This window comes from Bos indicus x Bos taurus, chromosome 2 (genome assembly GCF_003369695.1).
Source record: "Bos indicus x Bos taurus breed Angus x Brahman F1 hybrid chromosome 2, Bos_hybrid_MaternalHap_v2.0, whole genome shotgun sequence".
NCBI lineage: Eukaryota > Metazoa > Chordata > Mammalia > Artiodactyla > Bovidae > Bos > Bos indicus x Bos taurus.
In genome coordinates, this window is record NC_040077.1 from 71,332,935 (window position 1) to 71,348,013 (window position 15,079).

The window sequence follows — 15,079 nt, forward strand, 5'->3', positions numbered from 1 at the left end:
AGCAAGCATCTTTTAATTTCATGACTGCAGTCACCATCCACAGTGATTTTGGAGCCCAAGAAAATAAAGTCTGTCACTGTTTCCACTTTTTCCTCTTCTATTTGCCATGAAGTGATGGGACCAGATGCCATGATTTTCATTTTTTCAGTGTTGAGTTTTAAGCCAGCTTTTTCACTCTCCTCTTTCACCTTCATCAAAAGGCTCTTTAGTTCCTCTTCACTTTCTGCTATTAGAGTGGTATCATCTGCATTCAGTTATACATATATGTATATCTATTTTTATCAAATACTTTTCCCATTTAAGCTATTATAGAATATTGAGCAGAATTCCCTGATCTATACAGTAGGTCCATGTTGGCTATCCATTTTAAATATAGTAGTGTGTGTATGCCAATCAGTTTAGTCTTAAAAATGACTGTGGACAGTGTAGCTGAGAACCAAGCTAATTTTAGAAGTTAATTAACAAATAATAAAACCCACAGAGAAGCAAAAGCTAACACATTTTTGCAGTGTGTATGGTCCTTTTTACTGTGGAGGCAGGTATGTACAGACACTGACCAAGCCAAGCCAGCCTTCCTGGGAACAACCTGGAAGTGCCCAGTTTGGAACAAGGGAGATTACTCAGGGGCCAGGAGGACACAAGTAATAGGGGAAGGGGGGTGATCTGGGGGAAGGGGGATTAAGGGGGGGTCTCTTAATCCAGGGACGAGACAGACCCCCAACCTCCACCAGCCAGGAAAAGGGGAGAGATCACATGCCTGTGTTAAACCTGATACTTGGTTAATTAGCTCTAAGGAGCTTAAAACTTTACTGGGACGTTAAATTTCTTTTAAATGAAATCTCTACACCCCCATGGTGACACAGTTTCCTAGAATCCTCTCTGTGAATTTTAAATGCTTCAAATAATTTCCAGAGACTATCGTAAAGATCCCCTGGAGGAGGAAACAGCAACTCACTCCAGTATTCTTGCCTGGAAAATTCCATGGAGAGAGGAGCCTGGCGGGCTACAGCCCATGGGGTCTCAAAGAGTCAGACACGACCGAGTGTGCGCGTGCATGCACACACACACACACACACTCTAATTTTAATAAGAAGGTGTTGGGTTTGTGCTTCTAATAAAACTTTCCATATTTAAACAGTAGGCGTACTTGCAATGATCATTTTAACCACCACTCCCAGAGGGAACATCATGGATGGATTAGACCAATTGCTTAATGTGTTTCTACCCGTTTTAAAGAGAAATAACAGTTGTAGCTGTGTGCATCCGTATTCAATTTTAATATTTTCAATGATTTAAAACCCCAGCTAGATAGAGGAGATCCTATTTTGTATGAGGAATTCCAGCGACGCAAGACAGAAGTTCACCCCAAACGGATTTTACATGACTTGAAAGAAGTGAGTAACTTTTCTTTATTTGGATTCTAATTGTCAGCAGCTCTTTATATGCTTATTTTTTAAGCATATAAGCAATTTTCTAGAAATCCTCTTACCAAGAGATTTTTAATAATTTTTAACTTGCTTACCTTTTCACAGAGTGTTTTTTTTCCAACATGTCCACAAGTCAGGCATCAATTTGAGATTATCGGCACCCTATACAGGCACCTCCTTCCCACACTCTGCTTTCTCCTCTTGGTCTCCGTTTTTTTTTCCCCTTTGCTGTCCAAGGGCTTCCCTGGTGGCTCAGATGGTAAAGTGTCTGCCAGCAACCCTGGAGGCCCAGGTTCCATCCCTGGGTTGGGAAGATGCCCTAGAGAAGGAAATGGCAACCCACTCCAGTACTCTTGCCTGGAAAATCTCATGAATGGAGGAGCCTGGTAGGCTACAGTTCATGGGGTCGCAAAGAGTAGGACACGCCTGAGTGACTTCACTTTGCTGTCCACGCCCCTGTCTGCATGCTGATCCTCAGGGTGGGTCCCTGGGTGGGTTCCTTGCCCCCTCGCTCCCCTTGTCAAACAAGACAGGAAGTCAGACGCCAGAGCACTGGCTCCAGCTCCACCACGGATATGGGATCCGGGAGGAGCTCTTTCAGCCTTGGTGCCGCAGTGTCCTCAACTGCGAAGTGGGGACAGCAGCCCCCGCCAGAGTTTCTTCTGTCGTGTGACAGTTTCTGGTTAAAAACCTCAATTTGTAATTTTTGTTTATTCTTTAAGTTTTATTTTATTGAAGTATAATTGATTTAAAAGTATAATTGGTTTTATAAATCAATTTATAATTGATTTCTAATTGATTGTGTTAGTTTCTGCTGTACAGCACAGTGATTCAGTTATGTATGTATATGTGTGTGTGTGTGTGTGTGTGTGTATATATATATATATATATTCTTTTTCCATTATGTTTTATCAGAGGATATTGAATATAGTTCCCTGTGCTATACAGTGGGACCTGTTGTCTATCCCAATTTTTAATTTTAACAATGGAAAGATTCTTCTCCATCTCCCACCTCCATCATTCTCACTTTGCTCTTCTGGATCTGTCAAATCTGAACTATTTTCACCTTTTTCCTTCTCCCCCACATGTCCTCTGGCCCCAAAGTCTTGCCAGTCACTCTTCCATGAGGCCACCCCCAGGTCCACCGTCACACCCCGACGCACCTCAGCCTCGGCTTGTTCAGCAGATCCGCCTTCTCTTCTGTGGCCCACTGCCCGGGCCAATGTGGGGCTGATCCATTTCCAATGACTCTGTCTTCACATTGTTTCTCTGTTCAAGAACCTGCAGCGCCAGAGGCTCTCGTGGCCTCTCGACACCCCAGGCACCCTTTCCTTCCCAGCCAGTTACTGGTGTTTATGCACATGTGCACATGGTGTGCGGCTCTAGTGAGGACCACACAGTCTGGCCCCCCCATTCCAAGGCACCCCATCCCCCATCACAAGGGACTGATTTCCATGTGACTTCATTCTTTCCCAGGGCCACATGTGTTTGTTCGATCTTGCCTATCTAGACTATACATTTCTTTCTTTCTCTCTCTCTTTTTTGATGTAATATTCACAATTTTCCAAAAAGAAAACTCACCAAATGAGGAAAACAGAAACTTTTGTAAACTGATAAATTGCTTTTTTAAAAAAAATTGCAGTAAAAGTCTTTCCAATTGGTGAAAGTTAGAAGTATTATATGTACAAGGAAGCATAAGCTCTTTTATTCAGTATTGTGTTAGAGATTCTATATAGTGTAAGCATGATAAGAAAAAGATATAATAAAAGTTATAAATATTGGAGAGAAAGATCTTTGATTTCATATGATATAATTGACTATGATTATAAAAAATCTAAAAGAATCTATTGCCAGAATAATTCGTCTTACTGAATTTGTGAGAGAGCTTGGCAATTGTATATAAAATCATTGTACAATATGTATGTATTTTCACATACAAGAAAGAAAATGTTAACATATAATTTAATAAACATGTAATTTACAATAGCAAGCAAGTACCTAGAAGCAAATCTAACAATTACAAAGCTTTACACTAGAACAGCAACAAAGATCTAAATAAGTTGAAAGATTTTTACAGACATTTCATGGAAAAGGATAAACATTGCAAAGATGTCACCTCTTTCTAAATTGATCTATAGATTTAATGCAATCCAGTTAATATCTCAATAGACTTTCTCATGGAATTTTATAAACTCTTTAAGTACATATATATGTATATATACACAACATGAACATGAGTATTATCATGTAGATACGTGTGTGTGTATACTTGTAAGCCACCAGCTCACCTGGTGGCTCAGCGGTAAAGAATCGCCTGCAGTGCAGAAGACGCAGGAGATTTGGGTTTGATCCCCAGGTCAGGAAGATCCCCTGGAGAAAAATGTCAACCCATTCAAGTATTCTTGCCTGGAAAATCCCATGGACAGAGGAGCCTAGTGGGCTACAGTCCATAGGGTTGCAGAGTTGGACACGACTGAGTGACTGAGCACTCATGTACACATAGGAAAGAGAAAAGGCTTGAGAATTTTTTTAACTTAAAATGACTAAACTGGGGGAGAGGACTGCCTCTGAAGGAGACAAAGTCTATGAAAAAGTCAGATCATTAAGGCAGTGTGGTGCTGGCATACGGATGAAACCAAAGAGAAAGCCAGAAACAGATCTGCATTATATATATGTGACATTGAGTCACTAGAAAAATGAGACTAGACTACATTTCTTAAAACCTAAATCTTGTCTTGCTTTTGGTTCCTAACCCAAGAAGTAGTTCCTATAATGCTGTGTGCACCAAAGTGCTTAATAAATGCTCATTAAATGGAAGAACAAATAACTTGATTTGAGATCAAACTCTGAAACATTTTTATTAAATAATTATGCATGGAGTTAAAATTTAAATCTAAGATGGACTGATATTTTGTGTTCACAGAAAATCCAAGAATTTCATCCTAATTTTGATCCACTCATTAATAATACTTGGGTCAACAGATTCCGAGCACAGAGACGGTTTCAACAAGCGGCTCGCAAGGTAAGTCTCAGCACCACGTTTAAGTTTTCCTGTGTTTAACAATGGGAAATTGAGCAATGAGTTTTTTTATAACAACTTTATTGAGATGCAATTCACATGCCATAAAATTCACTCCTATACAGTATACAATTCTCTAGTTTTTTGTATAGTGCAGAGTGGTACAGAGACCTTCCCTAGTGGTTCAGTGATAAAGAATCTGCCTGCAATGCAGGAGCCACAGGAGATGCAGATTCGATCCCTGGATCAGGAAGGTCCCTTGGAGAAGGAAATGGCAATCCATGCTGGTATTCTTGCCTGGGAAATCCAATGGACAGAAGAGCCTGGTGGGATCTAGTCCATAGGATCATAAACAGTTGAACACAGCTGAAGTGACTTAGCACACAGAGTGGTGTAGCCCTCACCACTATCCAATTTTCAGTTTAGTTCAGTTCAGTCACTCAGTCATGTCCGACTCTTTGCGACCCTGTGGACTGCAGCACAGCAGGCTTCACTGTCCATCACCAACTCCCGGAGTTTACTCAAACTCATGTCCATTGAGTTGGTGATGCCATCCAACCATCTCATCCTCTGCCATCCCCTTCTCCTCCTGCCTTCAATCTTTCCTAGCATCAGGGTCTTTTCTAAGTCAGTTCTTCACATCAGGTGGCCAAAGTATTGGAGTTTCAGCTTCAGCATCAGTCCTTTCAATGAATAATCAGGACTAATTTCCTTTAGGATGAACTGGTTGGATCTCCTAGCTGTCCAAGGGACTCTCAAGAGTCTTCTCCAACACCACAGTTCAAAAGCATCAGTTCTTTGGCCTTCAGCTTTCTTTATAGTCCAACTCTCACAGCCATACATGACTACTGGAAAAACCATAGCTTTGACTAGATGGACCTTTGTTGGCAAATTAATGCCTCTGCTTTGTAATATGCTGTCTAGGTTGGTCATAACTTTTCTTCCAAGGAGCAAGTGTCTTTTAATTTCATGGCTGCAGTCACCATCGACAGTGATTTTGGAGCCCCCAAAAATAAAGTCTGTCACTGTTTCCATTGTTTCTCCATCTATTTGCCATTAAGGGATGGGCTGGATGCCATGATCTTAGTTTTCTGAATGTCAAGTTTTGTTTTTTTTTTGAATGTCAAGTTTTAAGCCAACTTTTTCACTGTCTTCTTTCACTTTCAAGAGGCTCTTTAGTTCTTCTTTGCTTTCTGCCATAAAGGTGGTGTCATCTGCATATCTGAAGCTATTGATATTTCTCCTGGCAATCTTGATTCCAGCTTGTGATTCATCCTGTCCAGCATTTCTCATGATGTACTCTGCATATAAGTTAAATAACCTGGGTGACAATATACAGCCTTGATGTATATTGATGTATCTCCTTTCCTGATTTGAAACCAGTCTGTTGTTCCATGTCCAGTTCTAACTGCTGCTTCTTAACCTGCATACAGATTTCTCAGGAGGCAGGTAAGATGGTCTGGTGTTCCCATCTCTTTAAGAATTTTCCACAGTTTGTTGTGATCCACACAGTCAAAGGCTTTGGCATAGTCAATAAAGCAGAAGTAGGTGTTTTTCTGGAACTCTCTTGCTTTTTGGATGATCCAGCAGATGTTGGCAGTTTGATCTCTGGTTCTCTGCCTTTTCTATAACCAGCTTGAACATCTGGAAGTTCACGGTTCTTATACTGTTGAAGCCTGGCTTGGAGAATTTTGAGCATTACTTTGCTAGCATGTGAGATGAGTGCAATTGTGCGGTAGTTTGAGCATTTTTTGACATGGCCTTTCTTTGGGATTGGAATGAAAATGGACCTTTTCCAGTCCTGTAGCCACTGCTGAGTTTTCCAAATTTGCTGGAAGATTGAGTGCAGCACTTTCATAGCATTATTTTTTAGGATTTGAAATAGCTCAACTGGCATTCCATCACCTCCACTAGCTTTGTTCCTAGTGATGTTTCCTAAGGCCCACTTGACTTCACATTCCAGGATGTCTGGGTCTAGGTAAGTGATCATACCATCTTGATTATCTGGGTCATGAAGATCTTTTTTGTATAGTTCTTTCGTGTATTCTTGCCACGTCTTCTTATTATCTTCTGCTTCTATTAGGTCCATACCGTTTCTTTCCTTTTTTTGTGCCCATCTTTGCATGAAAAGTTCCCTTGGTATCTCTAATTTTCTTGAGATCTCTAGTCTTTTCCATCCTATTATTTTCCTCTATGTCTTTGCATCGATCACTGAGGAAGGCTTTATTATCTCTCCTTGCTATTCTTTGGAACTCTGCATTCAAATGTGTATATCTTTCCTTTTCTCCTTTGCCTTTCTCTTCTCTTCTTTTCATAGCTATTTGTAAGGCCTCCTCAGACAACCATTTTGCCTTTTTGCATTTCTTTTTCTCAGGGATGGTCTTGATCACTGCTTCCTATACAATGTCACGAACCTCTGTCCATAGTTCTTCAGGCACTCTATCAGATCTAATCCCTTGAATCTATTTGTCACTTCTACTGTTAATCGTAAGGGATTTGATTTAGGTCCAATTTTAGGACATTTTTATCACTGGCTAAAGAAACCCTGTTCCCCTCAATAGTCACTCTAGCCCTCCAGTCACTGTCCACTTTCTGTCTATGTGGATTTTCATATTCTGGACATTTCATATGTGTAAAATCATATAGTACACAAACTTTTGTAACTAGCTTCTCTCACTTAACATCTTTTCAAGGTTCATCCGTGGTACAGCAGGTTTCAACATCTTTTCAAGGTTCATCCGTGGTACAGCAGGTTTCAGTACCTCATTCCTTTTTCAGGATGAATTGTGTTCAGTCATATGGAAATACCACACTCTTTTTTTCTAGTTACTGGTTGAAACATTGCAGCTGTACCTGTTTTTGGCTATTGTGATGGGAATAGGATGTCACAAACATTTATGTACAAGTTTGTGGACTTATCTTCAGTTCCTGCGGTGTGTCCATCTAGGAGTTGCATTAATGGGCCATATGGAAACTCTAGAACCATAGGATGCTGGTTAGTTATTCCTAGAGAGCATCATGGGGTGTTCTTGTGGGATATGGACTCTGACATCCAGGCTGCAGCTCTGCTTTCAAGGTGTGTCCTCTCACCACCTGGCTTCTTCACCCTTACATTCGTCTCCAGCCAGCACATTTCCCGTGATCAGGAACAAATGAAGATCTGTTGGTCTCTAAGGTCAGTAAAGGGTGTGAGTGACCCCTGGTCTGGCTATCTACTCCCCTCCCCAGCTGCCCCATCCTCTGTGTGATCCTAGACCTCATCTGCTTCCTAAACATCAGCTCCTTATCTACTTCCTCCTCACTGTTCACTCAGAATGCCAGTCCATCTCACCTCCCTCTGTTCACAGCTGGCCTTCAGGCAGCTCAGCCTACCCCTCCTCCAACAAACTGTCCTGTAAGCCTCAGCACTTAGCCATCTTGGGGGGCCCTCTTGCATCTTATGCTGCCTGTCGACCTCTGGGGTGTGGCTGCCTGGGGAGCAGAATCCCCCTCCAGGAGGGAAGCAGTGGTTAAGACTTGGGCTCTGGCCTGGGGTGCTTGCCCTCCGTTGCTGGTGCTACTTCTTTTTCTGCATGCATGCCTAGTTGCTTCAGTCTTGTCTGATTCTTTTCAACTCTATGGACTGTAGCCCACCAGGCTCCTCTGTCCGTGGGATTCTCCAGGCAAGAATACTGGAGTGGGTTGCCATGCCCTCCTCCATGGGATCTTCCTGACCCAGGGATCGAACCCACCTCCCTTACATCTCCTGCATTGACAGGTGATTTCTTTACCACTAGTGCCACCTTTACTCCAGTATAGCTTTTTTAATTTTTAATTTTGCAAACTTTACTTATTTATTTATTATTAATTTTTGAAATTTATTTTTGGCTGGGCTGGGTCTTTGTTGCTTTGTGAGGGTTTTCTCTAGTTGCAGTGAGCAGGGGCTACTCTTTTTTGGAGTACACGAGCTTCTCATTGTGCTGGCTTCTTTTGTTGTCGAACACAGGCTCTAGATCTGGGATTCAGTAGTTGCAGTGTAGAGGCTCTCAGGTATTCAGGCTTCGCAGTTGCAGCACAGGGGCTCAGTAGTTGTGGCTCGTGGGGTCTCTAGCACAGGCTCAGTAATTGTGGTGCACGGGCTTAGGTGCTCCATGGCATGTGGAATATTTCTGAAGCAGGGATCAAACCCATCTCTCCTGCACTGACAGGTAGATTCTTATCTACTGCACCACTGGGGAGTCCAAGTACAATTGATTTACAATGTCATGTTGATTTCTGCTGTACAGGAAAGTGATTCAGTTACACATACATATGTATTCTTGCTCATATTCTTTTCCATGTGGTTTTTCACAGACTGTTGAATATAGTTCCCTATACTATACAGTAGGACCTTGTTGTGTATCCATTCTGTATACAATAGTTTGCATCTGCTAATCCCAAACTCCCAATCACCCCTCCCCCAACCCCCTCCCCCTTGGCAACTACCAGTCTGTTCTCTGTGTCTGAGTCTGTTTCTGTTTCGTAGATAAGTTCATTTGTGTCACAATTCAGATTCTACATATAAGTGGTATCATATGATATTTGTCTTTCTGTGTCTGACTTACTTCACTTAATATGATAATCTCTAAATCCATCTGTATTGCTGCAAATGACATTATTTTACTCTTTTTTGTGGCTGAGTAGTATTCCATTGTATATGTGTACCACATCTTCTTTACCCATTAATCTTTCTGAGGACTTTTAGGTTATTTCTTTTCAGCTCTTGTAAATAGTGCTGCTGTGAACATAGGGATGCATGTGTCTTTTCAAATTAGAGTTTTCTCCAGATATCTGCCCAGGAGTGGGATTGCTGGATCATATGATACCTCTATTTATAGTTTTTTGAGGATTTCCATACTGTTCTCCACAGTGGCTGCACCAGTTTCCATTCCCAGCTTGGTGCTACTTCTCATGAGCTTTTCAGTCTTGGTAAAGTTCCATGATCTGTGTCCTCTGTCTCCTCATCTGTCACTGAGGACACCAGTGAGAGCTGTCTCAGGGCTGTCAGAAAAGTTAAGTGAGTCAACACGTAGAAGATGTTTACACTGTGGGTATCTTCCAGGCAGCGCTTGCAGCCTGGGCTGAAACTAGTCCTGGTGGATAGAGCAGAGCTCACTGCGTCAGTGACCTGCTCCCCGACCTCCCAGGCCCTGTAACCGGTGTCCCTGCTAGGGCTTTGTCTAGGTGGCTCTGTGCCCATGGAGGACAGAGGTGGCCACAAGACACTACTTGCTAGCAGGACTCCCACTGCCAACCCAGCCACTTGCTCTGGACCAGCCCGCCTGGCTCAGCAGTGTGTGTCTGGCTTTGAGTGGCATTTCTGTCTTTTCTGCACACTTCCCAGAAGGTATTGTCACTTAGATATGCAAACCTGTCCCCAGCCTCATGGCTCTGCCATCTCCTTGGCTCAGCCATCTCCTCGGCTCAGCCACACCCCGTCATCTCTCACCTGGACCACCTCAGTCCAGGCCTCCCTAAGCCTGGACAAGATTGGACCTCTCCCCAGGGAAACCCTCTGAAAGCCCCCATTGCAACTGGAATAAAATGCGTAACTCCTATCACAATGACAAGGCCATCCTGGGTTTCTCTCTGTCCTTTAAGCTTGTTTCCTTTGTTTCCGAGTCAGGATCTTTGCACCTGCTACTTCCTCTGCTTAGAGCTTTCTTTCCAGGGCCACTGTCTCCTCATTGTTCAAGTCTTAGATCAAACTTAACCTTGGAGAGGCCATCCTTACATCCCTCACAAGAGGCCAGACACCCCACCCCCAGCCCCTCAGTCATGCCCTCATGTGTTCACTCTTTTTTATTTTATTTATGGTATTTATCCTGTCTATTGTCATCCTGTTATACATACAGACACACGCACAGAACATCAGCTCTGTGTAGGCAAGGCATCCATTTCTCCACACTATGTCTGCAGTTCCTTGAGCAGGACTGTCCGCAGAGTAGCTGTGTCATAATATTCCATAAATGACAAAGTCTGTCCCCAGATGGAAAGGAGCATGATCTGTGACATCAGCAGGCCCCCAACTCGATGTGCAGGGAGCACAGCTCCAGCAGCATCTGCTCTGGACGCAAAGCCTGGGAGCGTACAGCCAGCATTGCCCCAACCCACTGCCAGGCTTCTAAAGAATCCTCCACTCAGTTTGTCCTTCAATTCTGATAATAACACAACAGCAGTGTCACTATTCAGATTCACCCTGGAACTTGTCGCTCTTTCCACTCTGGAAATTTGAGAAAACTGAAGCTCGTAAACTGGGTGGGTCAAGGCCCAGTAACAGCCTGGTCTCTGTATCCAGGCGGGTCTGCACTGCCCGGACCTTGGCACCTGCAGCCTTGTCTAAGGCAGCGTGTAACGTCCTGGGAATTCCCAGGTGGGCTCAGCTCCTGGTTGTGGTTGTGGAAAGTGAGCTGAATTGAATGCCAAAGCGAGCACTGATTAATAATGTGAAATCATTATTCTTTCTAATTCCAGGTCTTGATTCATCGCCGCTTGCTTACTATGCTGAATGCCGTCCGTAACATACAGAAAGACATCATTATGAAAAGGTTCACTCAGGAAAGACAGTCCATGGCACAAGGTAGAGCAGCTGCCAACAGCTGTGTTTCATCAGCATACACCCTAAGCAGGGGGCTTCTCTGTGATGAAGTTAGCTTTCATAAATCACATATACTGGATTTTTTTAAATTATTGAAGTATAATTGACTTACAATGCTGTGTTAATTCTGCTGTACAGCAAAGTGATTCTGTTATACATAAATATACATTTTTTAGAAAATTGTTTCCCATTGTGGTTTATCACAGGATAGTGAATATAGTTCCCTGTGCTATATAATAGGACCTTGTTTATCCATTCTGCACACAATAGTTTGCTTCTGCTAACTCCAAACTCCCATTCCATCTCTCCCCACACCTGCAAGGTCCCCTGCACCTTGACAACCACAGGTCTTTTCTCTTTCTGTTTTGTAGATAAGTTCATGTGTCATATTTTAGATTCAACATATAAGTATATATATGGTATTTGTCTTCCTCTTTCTGACTTACTTAGTGATAATCTCCAAGTACATCCATGTTGCTGCAAGTGGCATTTTTATTCTTTTTTGTGGCTGAGTAATATTCCATTTTATATATATATATATATATATATATATATATATGCCATATTTTTTTTATCCATTCATGTGTCAATGGACATTTAGATTGCATCCATGTCTTAACTGTTGTAAATGGTGCTGCTATGAACATAGCACATTTTATTACATTTTAATTATTCTTTTTTCCTCCTATATTATTTTATCTCTGATACTGACATTTCTAATAAACTCTTTAAAAAAATCATAAAATTTACCTGTGAGTTAAATGTGGACACCTGTAAAATGACTTTATATGTTTCTTTAATTTAATCTTTCTCTTTGCTGACAAGGACAAAGAATATTCATCAGAGATACTTTCATTAAGAATTACAGTTTTAGGGGAACTTCTGATTCAAGATAGGCAGAGTAGAATGATGTGCGCTCATCTCCTTTTGCGAGAACACCAAAATCACAACTAGCTGTTGAACAACCATTGAGAGGAGAACACTGGAACCCACCAAAAAAAGATAACCTGTGTCCAAAGACAAAGAAGAAGCTGCAGCAAGATGGTAGGAGGGGCACAATCATAATAAAATCAAATTCCATACCCACTGGGTGGGCAACCCACAGACTGGAGAAAAATAATACCAAAGAGGCTCTCACTCTCTCTTATGAAGTTTCTGAACCCCATTTCAGGCTTCCAGCCTGGGGATCCTACAAAGGGACTGAATCCCCAGGGAATCTGACCTTGAAGGCCAGTGGGATTTGATTATAGGACTTCCACAAGACTTCAGGGAAGAGACTCGAGTCTTGGAGGGCACAAACAAAATTTTGCACACACCAAGACCCAGAGGACAGGAGCAGTGACCCCACAGGAGACTGAACCAAAACTACTTGTTAGTGTTGGAGAGCCTCCTGTGGAGGTGTGGGTAGGCAGGGGCTCACCACAGGGACAGGGCACTGGCAGCAGCAGTCTGGGAAGGCCCCCCGTGGCATAAACCCTCTTGGAGTTCACTACTAACCCTACCACGTAACTCAGCTGGTAAAGAATCCACCTGCAATGCAGGAGACCTGGGTTCAATCCCTGGGTTGGGAAGATCCTCTGGAGAAGGAAATGGCTACCCACTCTAGTATTCTGTCCTGAAGAATTCGTCCATGGGATCACAGAGTCGGACAGACTGAGTGACTTTCACTTTCACTTTCAAAAAAAGAGCCTCTAGACCCCAAGGCTGGGTTGCCTCAGGCCAAACAACTAACAGGGAGGGATTGTTAGTTGAATTAAAGTTTTAAAGTTTTACTGAGCAAGGGCCTACCCACCAGAGCAACACTTAGCTTTTCCTGCCCTCTCCTTCCCATCAAGAAGCTTACAGAAACCTCTTAGCCTCCTTCATCAAAGGACAAGCAGAAGAATCAAGAAGAACCACAATCCCATAGCAGCTAGAACAAAAATCACATTACAGAAAGTTAATCAGGATGAAAAAGCAGAGAGTTATGTCCCAGATGAAGGGACAAAATAGAACTCCAGAAAAACAACTAAATGGAGATAGCAACCTTTCAGAAAAAGAATTCAGAATAATGATAGTAAAGATGATCCAGGATTTTGGAAACAGAATGGAGAAGATGTAAGAAATGTTACCAAAGACCTACAAGAACTAAAGAACAAATAAACAGAGATGAACACTAGAAGGAATCAATGGCAGAATAACTGAGACAGAAGAACAGATAGGTGACCTGGAGGACAGAATGGTGGAAATCACTGATAGAGCAGAATATAGGAAAAAAGAATGAAAAGAAATGAAGACAGTTTAAGAGACCTCTGGGGAAACATTAAATGCACCAGCATTGGGGGAGGAGCTAAGATGGCGGAGGAGTAAGACGGGGAGAACACTTTTTCCCCCACAAATTCATCAAAAGAACATTTAAACGCCGAGTAAATTCCACAAAACAACTTCTGAATGCCGGCAGAGGACATCAGGCACCCAGAAAAGCAACCCAAGTCTTCAAAAGGAGATTTTTAATTTATGCTTTTTGGTATTTGTTATCAATTTTGTACCTATATTTTCTTTATAATTTTTGCAACTTTGTTTTTGTTTGTTTGTTTGTTTGTTTCTCTCTTTCTTTTTCTTCTTTTTTTTAACATTGTATTTTTGAAATTCCAAACTCTACTCTAGATGTTTAACTTTTGCTTTTTGGTATTTGTTATCAATTTTGTACCTATATTTTCTTTATAATTTTGCGACTTTGTTTTTGTTTGTTTTTCCTCTCTTTCTTTTCCTTCTTTTCTTTAACATTGTATTTTTGAAAGTCCAAACTCTACTCTAGATTTTTAATTTTTGCTTTTATGTATTTGTTACCAATTTTGTACCTTTAAGAACCCAATCTTCAGTACCCATTTTCCATTAGGGAGCGAGATTACTGGCTTGACTGCTCTATCTCCCTTTGGACTCTCCTTTTTCTCCACCAGGTCGCCTGTGTCTCCTCCCTAACCCCTCTCTACTCTACCCAACTCTGTGAATTTCTGTGTGTTCCAGACGGTGGAGAACACTTAGGGAACTGATTACTGGCTGGATCTGTCTCCCTCCTTTTCATTTCCCCCTTTTATCCTCCTGGCCACCTCTGTCTCCTTCCTCCTTCTTCTCTTCTCTCTATAACTCCGTGAACATCTCTGAGCGGTCCAGTTGTGGAGTGCACATAAGGAAGTGATTACTGGCTAGCCCACTCTCTCCTCTGTTGATTCCACCTCATCTCATCCGGGTCACCTTAACTCCCTCCTCCCTCTTCTCTTCTCCATGTAACGCTGTGAACCTCTCTGGGTGACCCTCATGGTGGAGAAACTTCTCATCTTTAACATAGATGTTTTATCAATGGTGCTGTATAGAAGGAGAAGTTTTGAAACTACTGTAAAAATAAGACCGATAACTGAAAGCAGGAGGCTTAAGTCCAAGCCCTGACTCCAGGGAACTCCCGACTCCAGGGATCATTAATTGACAGGAGTTCATCAAACGCCTCCATACATACACTGAAACCAAGCACCACACAAGAGCCAACAATTTCCAGGGCAAGACATACCAAGCAAATTCTCCAGCAACACAGGAACACAGCCCTGAGCTCCAAGATACAGGCTGCCCAAAGTCACCCCAAAACCATAGACATCTCATAACTCATTACTGGACACTTCATTGCACTCCAGAGAGAAGAAATCCAGCTCCACCCACCAGAACACCGACACAAGCTTCCCTAACCAAGAAACCTTGACAAGCCACCTGTACAAACCCACACACAGCGAGGAAACGCCACAATAAAGAGAACTCCACAAACTGCCAGAATACAGAAAGGATACCCCAAACTCAGCAATTTAAACAAGATGAAGAGACAGAGGAATACCCAGCAGATAAAGGAACAGGATAAATGCCCACCAAACCAAACAAAAGAGGAAGAGATAGGGAATCTACCTGATAAAGAATTCCAAATAATGATAGTGAAATTGATCCAAAATCTTGAAATCAAAATGGAATCACAGATAAATAGCCTGGAGACAAGGA

At 42.2% G+C, this 15,079-nt stretch overlaps 1 protein-coding gene across 4 annotated transcripts in view; it reads left to right on the top strand.

Annotated features, from left to right (window-relative positions):
* CFAP221 (cilia and flagella associated protein 221) overlaps positions 1–15,079 on the top strand; it is a 133,843-nt gene that overhangs the window by 70,504 nt on the left and 48,260 nt on the right. For all 4 annotated transcript variants that reach the window (XM_027562442.1, XM_027562432.1, XM_027562421.1 and 1 more), the window contains 3 exons: positions 1,305–1,394; positions 4,351–4,449; positions 10,939–11,044. In XM_027562442.1, coding sequence (XP_027418243.1) covers positions 1,305–1,394; positions 4,351–4,449; positions 10,939–11,044 — 295 coding nt within the window. The remainder of the gene's footprint in view (positions 1–1,304; positions 1,395–4,350; positions 4,450–10,938; positions 11,045–15,079) is intronic.